Here is a 10961-nt window from a genome sequence, read left to right on the forward strand (position 1 = left end):
AGAAACAAGCCAGTGTTAGAGAATGGATGTGCCACTTGCTAAGTGAAAAACACAGAATCATAGAATCATTTAGGTTGGAAAGGACCTCTAAGATCATCAAGTCCAACCATTAACATCCTGCTGTTTCACTTTTCAAAAAACTAAAAGAAACACAGTATTGAGTTTATCAGGTTCAAGAACTTGATTATAATATTTTTAATGAAAGTATAATCTTTCCTAGTTGAGGAATCCTATATTATCCTGTCTTGAATTATCTTGCTGTTTTCAATTCCAAAAGGTATTTTAAGAACAGACTTTTAGTGTGTACAGGCATTTATCTTGGGGCAAAATTACAATTTTTGGAGTTACAAAGTTACAGGTAATACTTTTTTTGCGCATATTGCACAAAGGTAACTAATACAAGATTCTTGTTTCTTGAGAATCTTTTTCATTATTGTTTTATTTTAAATATAGCATCCTCTCAGAAGTAATTATCTCTTTTTGATTTTGTTGCAGGATGTTACGATTTTCTTGCCAGAATGGGAAGATGGACATTTTTATCTTGCTAAATACTATGATAAATTAATGCCAATGGTAACTGACAACAAGATGGAAAAACAAGGAGATCTGATTAGATACATAGTTCATCATTTTGGGAGGTTAGACCCTAGGGGAACTTTGCTTAGTTTCTATAGAAGGATGACTATTAAGCTGAAAAATCATTTTATAGGAATATATTGTCTTTTGAACAATTCAGACTGACTCAAATTTTATGCAGTATTGTGAAACAAAATACTGCACGCTTCCTTTTTGTTTTCATACCTAATTAATTTTATTTCTGCCCTCTGACTAAGCAATTGTCTGTCTTGTGTAAGACAGTTAATTATTTCATCTGCAGTTTTGATTAATAAAAACAATACCTTTGTATATTAGTAAGCTTTAGTAGTTGCAGATGCATTAAAATGCTGAACATAAATTTCTAAAGTCCAAAATGGAATGTAAGACAATTAAGGATGTAACATTTGTAATGCTTCTAATAAGTATCATTAACATGCTGTGATTTAAATATGTAATCACAGATCTCTACAATATGGAAACCAATTCATCTATCAGTCAATGCCAAGAATGCTATCTTTATGGCTGGACTTCGGAGCGAAAGCATATGAATGTGATAAAGGTAGAACACAGTACATACTTCTTATGTCATACTTCTGAATATATGATCGAAAGAGCAGTGAAGTATATTTATAGTTCTTTGTTTAGACTTACTGCCTGAGATTATATGGAAACAAGAAAGTACTATTATTCTTTTAAATTACAGGGGATGTTAATGTGCAGGGGAGTATTAATTATGTTCATTAAACCCTCCAGAACTTTTTTTTAAATATACAGTGAGGTAGCATTGTTCCTTGGGTAACTGAAGTCAATAAACTGATTTAGGGAGCATCCTTGCATGTCACCTGTCACCTTTTCTAAGTTGCATCATGAGTAATGAGTAGTGGTTTTGTATATGCTTGCTACAGTGAAGTGTTAGGCTTTGGAGCTTTTTTGCAGTTTGTCTTGGTTCAAGTTGTTGAAGGAATTTTACTGAAATGTAAATGGGGGGGGGGGGGGGGGAAATCCTGTAGGCAGCATCAAGGCATATGAAACTACTGCCATAGATGCATTTTGGGTGGGAGATTTTTGTACAAATGAAAATTGCAAACGTTGCCTGTGGGTCTGGAGTGAAGCAGACAGTTGTGGCTCCTTGATCTTGACCTATACACTTAGGTCAACTGAATTTGGCTGCAGGCACATCAGATGCTGCTGTCTGTGTTGTTGATGTGCTACTCATGCTGGGCCCTCAGGGGCAGGGGTGGAGACAGGAGCAGATGTGCTAATTTCACCCCTTGTAAAGACTTTCTTCATTTGCTCTCCACTGAAGAACATTGGCATCCTTTTACTGCGGAAATACAGGGAGTGTTTTTGTTTTGTTCTGTGCCACTGCATCACTTCAGAGGAGTAAGAGATGTTTTATTTTAAGAGTGTAAGGAGAGCTTTTCTGATATTGTCTGTTCCATGTTCCTGTTGTCTGTCCTTGTTTATTTCCTGTTATTGTGGTTAGTTAAATAGCATATGTATTAGGTCATTGTACGCTATGTTAAAAAGAATGTTACCCTAGGAGCTTTTCCTTCTTGAGTTTTTTTGGCTTATGAAAATTGCGAACAAAATGTGTTTCTGTAGGCTTGATTTAAATGACTTCACATTTCTGATGGAAAAAAAGGAACATAGTCTTGTCCTCTTGTGTTTTTCAGCTAGTCGTTCAGAACGTGTTCAAATGAAAAACGATTTGGCTAAAATAAATAAGGTGATTACAGAGCACACGAATCACCTGGCACCTTACCAGTTTCTGACAGCTTTTTCTCAGTTAATCTCCCGAATCTGCCATTCTCATGATGAAGTCTTTGCAGTTCTGATGGTGATTGTTGCTAAAGTGTTTTTAGCCTATCCACAGCAAGCAATGTGGATGATGACTGCTGTGTCCAAGGTACCTTGATAAGTATAGCTACACCTTTATTAAGTTTGTCAAACTTTTTTCATCGGAAAGAAATGTGAATATAACCTATTTTACTTGAAGAGTTAAGAAGGAATTGAGAGTTTCAGTGGCTGTGATACCCTGTTCCACAACACTGTATCCATGCTGTCAGTGCAAAAGATTTTATTGCAGTCTGAAGTTCAGATGCCACAGTTTAAATGTTCCAATTGGAACGCTAACATGCATCCTGACTTGTATGATGTATTAGGAAGGGAAATTTGAATAACAAGTAGCTGATGAATTGGGTAGTTATGGACAACAGATTTTGTTGGTTTTAGTAATTGTAATAGTACTTCCAGTTTTATAATCAAATAATCAACTCTGTGCCTTGATTAAAATGAGACAGATATACCACTTAGTCCTAATACTTACCCGGTATTAAGGTCATTCCAAAGCAAATTGGAAAGCATGGTGCATGCTATTTCTTTAAGGCTGGTGAAATAACATTCAGGATACACTGGCATATTCTTGAATATTGGCCTTAGTGTTGTGGGACTCCCAATAATGTTTTCAGAAAGCAATAACCCACAGAGCCACCAACCGTACTACTTCAGTACTTGTTCAGGTACCAAATTTCAGTTGGAGGACATCCTTCTCCAGGTATTAAATATGACAAGCAATAAACAGGGAAAAGAATATATTAATTACTGGGGTGGTGGTGGTGGAAGTGTTAGGATTCTTTAATTGATTTGACTGTTGTTTAATAAATTTTAACTTTCCTCTTTTTTCAGTCCTCTTATCCTATGCGTGTCAATAGATGTAAGGAAATTCTAAACAAAGCTATTCACATGAAGGAATCTTTAGGAAAATTCATTGGAGATGCAACACGCCTTACGGATAAGCTATTAGAACTATGCAATAAACCGGTACTTGCAAAAATAAACAAATTAATGCATGTAATAGGATTATTCAAAAATGTTATACAAAAGCTTCGTCTGATAGCTTTCATTAGCCAATTCATTACATTACTACAATTTAACAGAAACTACACTTACTTGTAAAAGATTTTATTTTTTTACTTAATAAAAATATTTTTTAAAGCAGAAAATAGCTCTAAATTGAGCACATTGTGAAATATATCAGTACATAATGGTACATTTCATAGTGCATGGGCTTTACATTGTTTTGTGCTTTCGTGTGTGATTCTTGCCAAGTAACTTTCACAGAGCTTTACTATAAAAATAGGCTGTTTGTGTTTTCATGAACAAATGAACTTGATAATAAAGGTAAAATGAAATAAATTCTTTCATTTTTCTGTATTTACATTCAGAGTGAAAAATACATGTGCCGTAAAGGCCAGATATATTTACTTTTGACCACTCCCATTTAATTTGAAATGTAATTTCCCATTTTTCTTATTACCATAAGCATTTATTATTCTATTCTATTCATTAGTTAATGTAAAACAGCAGTAATATTTTAAGTGTTTATTGTTAACTTTTGAACTTTTTTTTTTCCAAGGTTGATGGAAACAGTTCAACATTAAGCATGAATATTCATTTCAAAACACTTAAGAGATTAGTGGAAGAGTGCACATTTAGTGAAATTCTCATTCCCTTACAATCTGTAATGATACCAACTCTTCCTTCAATTCCTGGTACACATGCTAACCATGACCCTTTTCCTGGATGCTGGGCCTACATTGCAGGCTTTGATGATACGGTAAGCCTCTAGCTGGCACCTCATTTTAAACTTCATGTTAAACAAATGTAGCTGCAAATATATCTTAGTTCTCTAGAAATGGAGGAGTGGGTAGGAAACTTCATAATTACTGTCACGGAAACTGAGTGGATTCTGTCATAACAACCTGAGATAGATATGGCCTCTTGGTACTTAGATAAAGTTTTGGCCTGAGGTTAATATGCTGTGGCACCATGGAAGTGCTAATGTGATTGGTTGCAGTGGTTTATTACAGTTAGACACTTTATTTTGTATGATCTGATACAGGTGTTAATAAAGAATTTAATTTTTTCCTTAGGTGGAAATTCTTGCCTCACTTCAAAAGCCAAAAAAGATCACCTTGAAAGGTTCAGATGGGAAATCTTACATTATGATGTGTAAGCCAAAAGATGATCTAAGAAAAGACTGTCGGCTCATGGAATTCAACTCGCTTATTAATAAGGTTTGATGAGTTATACAATCAGATGCATATACTTATTGACCAGAACAAAATGCTGAACTATCTAACAAAAAAAACCAGCTTGCCTTGAGATAAAGCTTTACTGGAAGATAAGTAAACTGTTGCAAAATATCTTGTTTCAGCAGAAATCAATAGCAATCGAGAATGTATAACTTCTTACAGATTTATGAAAAAAATAATAAAATGTAACATTTTGCCAAAACAATTGCTTATTCCAGCAAAAATATACAGGAAAGGTTATTTACAGTAAATAAATAACTGCCAACTTTCTGTTGTCATGCTTCATATTTCAGGATTTTCTAATTTTTTTTTATGAGAAATAGGTAAATTCATCTTTTCATAGTAAAAGTGTTGCCATACTTCCTCTTTTAGTTATGTTTTGCTTCTCAGCAATATGTTTAAGGTTAAGATACTGTGTTTTCCATGAGGCTAAAGGAAATAATAGCATCTCTGAAACACTAAAACACTTACTTCAAATACTGCTTTTAAGGGATTTGAGCCATGTACAAGTTATGCAGTTTGACTATTTTATTGCGAAATTAGCTTTTTTTTTTATTTACTTCAGAGAACAGAGGATCATTTTGCTTGCGTTTGACCTACTGCAGACAGTGAAGCTTAGAATTTTAAATTCTAGATCGTGTGATTGGAAAATAGATATAGACAGAATAGTTAATGTTATTGATATATTTTGATCCTATCTGTGTTATCTGTTAATCTCCTTTTTCTTTTGTGAATAGTGCTTAAGAAAAGATGCAGAGTCACGTAGGCGAGAACTCCATATTCGAACCTACGCAGTTATTCCATTAAATGATGAATGTGGTATAATTGAATGGGTGAACAATACTGCTGGCTTAAGAAATATCCTGATAAAACTTTATAAGGAGAAAGGTAAAGAAATATATTAGACTATAGTGATATTATATTATATTATTTTAAAGGGCTTGTATCTTAATTAGTAAATGAGACAAACAGCAAGGATCAGACTAAATTCTAGGAAGATGCAGTCACGTGTATTTTTAACTATCTGCAATATATTACTGTTCGTATGTGTGGCACGCTTTTACTCTTAAATGGAAGAGAATTGGTGCTTGCAATAAACAAGTTCCTTACAAGAACTGATAACACAATCATCTTAATACATTATTTTATACAATAATTTCAGCAGCAGTGCCATCAGCATGGGAATGTATATGCAGCACTGAATAATAGAAAAGACTGGACTTTTTCTTTAGATTTGATCTGTTGGTTTTTAATTTCTGTTACAATTGTGTGAGATAATTAAGATCATTTATAATTGAATCAAGGTTGAGGGTACTGCAACTTGCCAGGGAAAAGATCAGATTTCTTTTTCATTTCTTGTTTAACAAAGCAACTTTCTGGTCAGTGCAATAAAATTTTTGGGGAAAATTTCACACATTATCTGTGTGTATGCAGATATCTTGGGAGTTTGGAACTCCAAACATCTCAGCTGAATATAATGAATGACTTTGTGAGGCTGGTGGGGGTGTTTTTTGTGTATATGTGTTCCCCCCACTCCATCCCATGGTGATTGGTAAAACTGGAGGCTTGTTTGCCAGGTCTTCTCTTTCAGTTAACATTATGATTTTTTAATTTCCTTTCCAGTACTCCACCACTAACATGTTCTATGAGTTATTTTCCATTTTTTCATTTATTTCAACTTCATGGAGATGTTTATCTTCTCTAAAATACCATATTGTAATAGTACGTATAAGGCTTTATTTTGGGGGATTTCTTTTGCCTAATTGAGGAGGTCTATTACAGGTATCTATATGACTGGAAAAGAATTGCGTCAGCATATGCTTCCAAAGTCAGCACCTTTGTCTGAAAAGCTGAAAATGTTCAAAGAAGTCCTTCTGCCTCGTCATCCTCCTCTCTTTCATGAATGGTTTCTCAGAACATTTCCTGATCCTACTTCATGGTGAGTGACTGGGATTGGGCTAGCTCAGGAATACCTACTTTGTGTATTTCGCTGAGTATTAATGATATTACTGACTAAAGACAGATAACCCAAGGAAGTGACTTAGACGTACCTGATTCTTATTTCTGCAGGTACAATAGTAGGTCAGCCTATTGTCGTTCTGTTGCAGTTATGTCAATGGTGGGTTACATTCTTGGTCTAGGAGACCGTCATGGTGAAAACATCCTGTTTGATTCTTTGACTGGTGAATGTGTGCATGTGGATTTCAACTGCCTTTTCAATAAGGTGAGAAATGCCACTTGCTGAACTTGCTTTTTATTTTGCATGCATGTAAGTTATAAATTTCTACTGTCTTGGTTTTTTTCCACTGTTTTTTACTTCAACACATCTGTTGTGTTCTCTCTCTCTCTCTTTTCTTTCTTAGTTATACCATACAAACAGTCTGGGATGTGTAAAGAGTATGTGATTGTTCTGCATACTGTATTAATGAAGGCCAGCTCTTTGATTTAGCCAGTATCAGATGAGCTGATGTGGATACACTTAAACAACCCAAATTTTAGTGTTTGTCTTTCTTGACTGTCCTCTCTCCACTACCACCATCCAAACAAAGCTGTAGTTACTACATTCAGAGTTCTGCTGCTGTGAAGAGTTTCTTTGTTTTTTTTACACAAATTCAGCACAAAAATTCCAATGGTTCTGTAAAAATAAACAGCAGAAATTGTGGCCAGAGTGGGATTTGGAGTTTTGGTGTTTCTGCCGAAAGATGCTTTTTGTGTGGGACGTGCCCTTTTTAATTCAGATAAGTGAGGTAGAGATATTTTTTGTTTATTTTCTCCTGCTTTCTTTTTAGTAAGCCTAAATTGACCTATATAACCCTTAATTAAAAAGAATTGTTTTTAAGCTAACTTGAATATTATAAAAGAAAAGTTAGCATTTTGCATGAGACTGCAGAGCAGTAATATATATTTAGAACAAAATTTTGTACCTTCTATTGGTATATTAAAACAGGGAAAAAGAGGTTATTTGGACATAGGTATGCTTTATCCACTGTAATTTCCCTTTAACAGCTGAGAAGCACTGTGATCTGAGCAAACATCTCTTGTCAGCTAGGAAACTGCCACTGATAAAGATGGGGAAAAAACCTAAAAACAATGCAAATGTTATCCTTTATTTTAATAATGCTTAAAACACTTAGGACATACCCTTTTTTATCAATGTAAAGGGAGAAACTTTTGAAGTTCCGGAAATCGTTCCTTTTCGTCTCACTCACAACATGGTTAATGGAATGGGTCCAATGGGAACAGAAGGTCTCTTCCGAAGAGCATGTGAAGTCACAACGAGGCTTATGCGTGATCAAAGGGAGCCTCTAATGAGGTATGGCAACTGGTTTTGCTACAAACTCTGAAAAAGCTGTCTGTAGTCTAAACATCTGAAACAGTAACTGCTGGTGAATATGCCAGTTCCAGCATATGCCTATCATGCAGCTCAGTCTTACTATGACGTGCAGTTAAATATAAAACAGTGTAAATATCCAGCGCTAACTTTAGACCCCGCCAGTGTTTTTGTTTTGAAAATTGAATGTATTATATGTATCTTACCCTTTTTTTATTTTTAATTTTAGTGTCTTAAAGACTTTTCTCCATGATCCTCTTGTGGAATGGAGTAAACCTGTTAAAGGGAATACAAAAGCACAGGTGAACGAAACTGGAGAAGTTGTCAATGAAAAGGTTAGTTTAAAACAAGCATAGCTTAAGGTATTCAAATGTCCGATGTCCATTATGGTTGCAAGTTAATGTATTTTCTAACTGAAACCTTAAGTCTCTTGTTTTTTCTTTCATTTAAGAATTCCTCTGGTTGTTTCTTCTTGATTATCTCTGTGTTCATAATTTTTATCCATAAAGAGACTATTTTTATTGATAGAAAATGTAATTTATCTACTAAAGAACCAAACAAAATAGAGCCTCTAATTCTCTTGTTAGTGTTACTAAATCAAGGACAACATTGACAGAAGCAGTAGGATAGGCGAGGCTCTTGCTACCCCTCAATCTGACTGTTACACAGTCCTCCACATCTACAGTGATGGTAACATCTGGAGTCCTTTCCATGTGTATTTTTGTGCTTTTTATGAGAGGATGTTTGTTACTGAATAAATACGTATCTTGTTACATGTCAAGGAATAATTGGTTAAAATTGGGATTTCATACGTACCGATTCTTTTGTAGCTGCTGATTAATACTATATTGTTCATCCAAAATATAGCTTGCACAACCTGTAATACGTATTCTCTTTCCCATTTGCAAAAATTCTGATTTGTCTCTTTTTGCTTTAAAAGGAATATTTAGTGAAAATAAATATGTGTAATAACAGATAAAACTTAGGCAGCGCTGATAAACATGGCAACTAAGATAAGGACAAACTACAGTACTGAAGCTATGTTACAACAAAGAACTTAAGTGAGCTATTTGAGCACAGAAAATCTCCTGGTCTTCAAACAATTACTAAACAGGCTGTGTCTACATAACCTTTCTTTTAGTTGTAGGACCACCTACATAGTTGTATATGTTAACTGTTTTTTCTGGATAGGTGCCAATGTTATGCTTGAGCTTTAAAAGAAAACGTGCAAGTATAATTGGTATGAGCTAGCTACTCCAGTGGGCCTCAGAACAGCTCATTTTGAGTTGCTCAGCACAACCTGTTACTAGACTTCTTCATTTTCAGTTGCTCATCCTTTTGGCCTAAATTTTCCAGACTAGGTAACTTCTTTAATTTTATCCAGAATTCCAAGAAAAAGGCTGGGAAAATTTTGCATTTATTTGAAAGTAATTGTATGAAATAAAGCATTCTAACATTTTCAGATACATTTGCATAGCTTTTTCAGTTTTCACTGGTAAATTTTATCTGTAAAAATGTAAGGCAGAAGTTATAAATTGACCAATACTCTCTCCATTTTAAAGAATGATTTTAAAAAGTGAGTATCCTTTATTTTCAAAGTAACTGGTGTAGACATCTGAGAGGTTCGTATTAAATTAGCATACAGATTTCAAACACATCCTAATAAATCCTTTTTTAGTTTGAAGTGGAAGTTCATGGATAGTAGCAATATTCTTTTTTTTTTTTTTTCTTTGTTTCCAGGCCAAAACCCACGTCCTTGATATAGAACAACGACTGCAAGGTGTCATTAAGACTAGAAACAGAATAAAAGGATTACCCTTATCTATTGAAGGACATGTTCATTACCTTATTCAAGAAGCAAGTGATGACAACCTGCTCTGCCAGATGTATATGGGCTGGGCTCCATATATGTGAAATTTGTTCACTTTGGAATGACACCATTCACAAGTGATGTAGCTGTAATATTCTTGAGAAGGTATTAATCAATGATAACTGGTTACTTCTGTTGATTTCTGATTGTAAGCAGCAGAACAGTGTTATGTTCAATCGAAATCTATGTAAAATATACCAAACACTTGCAAGTATGTTATGAATACACTTGCAGATGTGTAAGGCGTTACGACTTAGGTTTTGTATACATATAGAAGGCAGTACATAGGAACTGCTTAAAAATTAGGCTGCGCAAGACTCTGCAAGTTTCTTACTCTGACTATATGAAAAATTTTCACAATGTTGACAGAATGCACTCTAACTACTGTATATATTTGTAAAGATTTTTCTCATTCAGCTTACCTGTAGATTAGAAAATCTGACATTAAAGTTTTATACTGATATGACGTAAAGTGGTTCTTTCAACTTTTTTCTACTCATAGTTCAGAAGGGCTTTCTAAAAATAATTAGTGTTTCTTTTCAGCAGTAGACCTTGAATTTTGATTTCCTTTGACTTTCTTCCATATGGCCTGGCTATGTCTAGAAAATAATGTGGGATCTTAAATCTTACCATGAAGAAACTGGTAAAGTGTTACAATGTTCTGAAACTTGTTTCCTTAGCCCTTGCCAGCTGTGCCAAGAAACCTTCCTGAAAGAAATGACACAAAGCTGCAAGTTAGAGGACCCTGGCAGTATGGCCGTAACACTAGTGCAGCAGGCAGGGTATAGTACCTGTGACTTTAATATACATTCAGGCTCCTAAGACTTCTGGACAGGCCCTCTCTTCCTTCCCTTGTAAAAAATGTGGCCATAGTGAGTGTTTTTCAGACTCCATTTCAGAAAATCTGTTTTGACATGGACAGGAGTAGACTAGCTAAATATGTTCAGAAGGTGTATGCTGACTTAAGAGTAATGCTTGCTTCTATAGGCATCCAAACTGTAGGGAAATGAGGGGGCGGAGAGGGAAAAATTATACTCCTATACCCTACGATAGGATATCATTAGAA

The 10961-nt window shown here is 34.7% G+C and overlaps 1 protein-coding gene across 5 annotated transcripts in view; it reads left to right on the top strand.

Moving 5' to 3' along the window:
• Nucleotides 1-10361, top strand: part of ATR (ATR serine/threonine kinase) — a 43124-nt gene extending 32763 nt beyond the window's left edge. For 3 of the 5 annotated variants that reach the window (XM_030029285.2, XM_041126463.1, XM_030029286.2), the window contains exons 36-47: nt 496-638; nt 1059-1156; nt 2274-2506; nt 3286-3420; nt 4016-4216; nt 4533-4676; nt 5432-5582; nt 6477-6633; nt 6765-6918; nt 7856-8007; nt 8255-8360; nt 9766-10361. In XM_030029285.2, the coding sequence (XP_029885145.1) occupies nt 496-638; nt 1059-1156; nt 2274-2506; nt 3286-3420; nt 4016-4216; nt 4533-4676; nt 5432-5582; nt 6477-6633; nt 6765-6918; nt 7856-8007; nt 8255-8360; nt 9766-9939 (1848 nt within the window). In that variant the 3' untranslated portion in view covers nt 9940-10361. Of the gene's footprint in view, nt 1-495; nt 639-1058; nt 1157-2273; nt 2507-3285; nt 3421-4015; nt 4217-4532; nt 4677-5431; nt 5583-6476; nt 6634-6764; nt 6919-7855; nt 8008-8254; nt 8361-9765 lie in introns of those variants that run through there. The other 2 variants (XR_003925576.2, XR_005933295.1) reach the window with 2 other exon arrangements.
• Nucleotides 10362-10961: the final 600 nt, after the last annotated feature.

The sequence above is a fragment of the Aquila chrysaetos genome, chromosome 10 (genome assembly GCF_900496995.4).
Source record: "Aquila chrysaetos chrysaetos chromosome 10, bAquChr1.4, whole genome shotgun sequence".
NCBI classification, from domain to species: Eukaryota; Metazoa; Chordata; class Aves; order Accipitriformes; family Accipitridae; genus Aquila; species Aquila chrysaetos.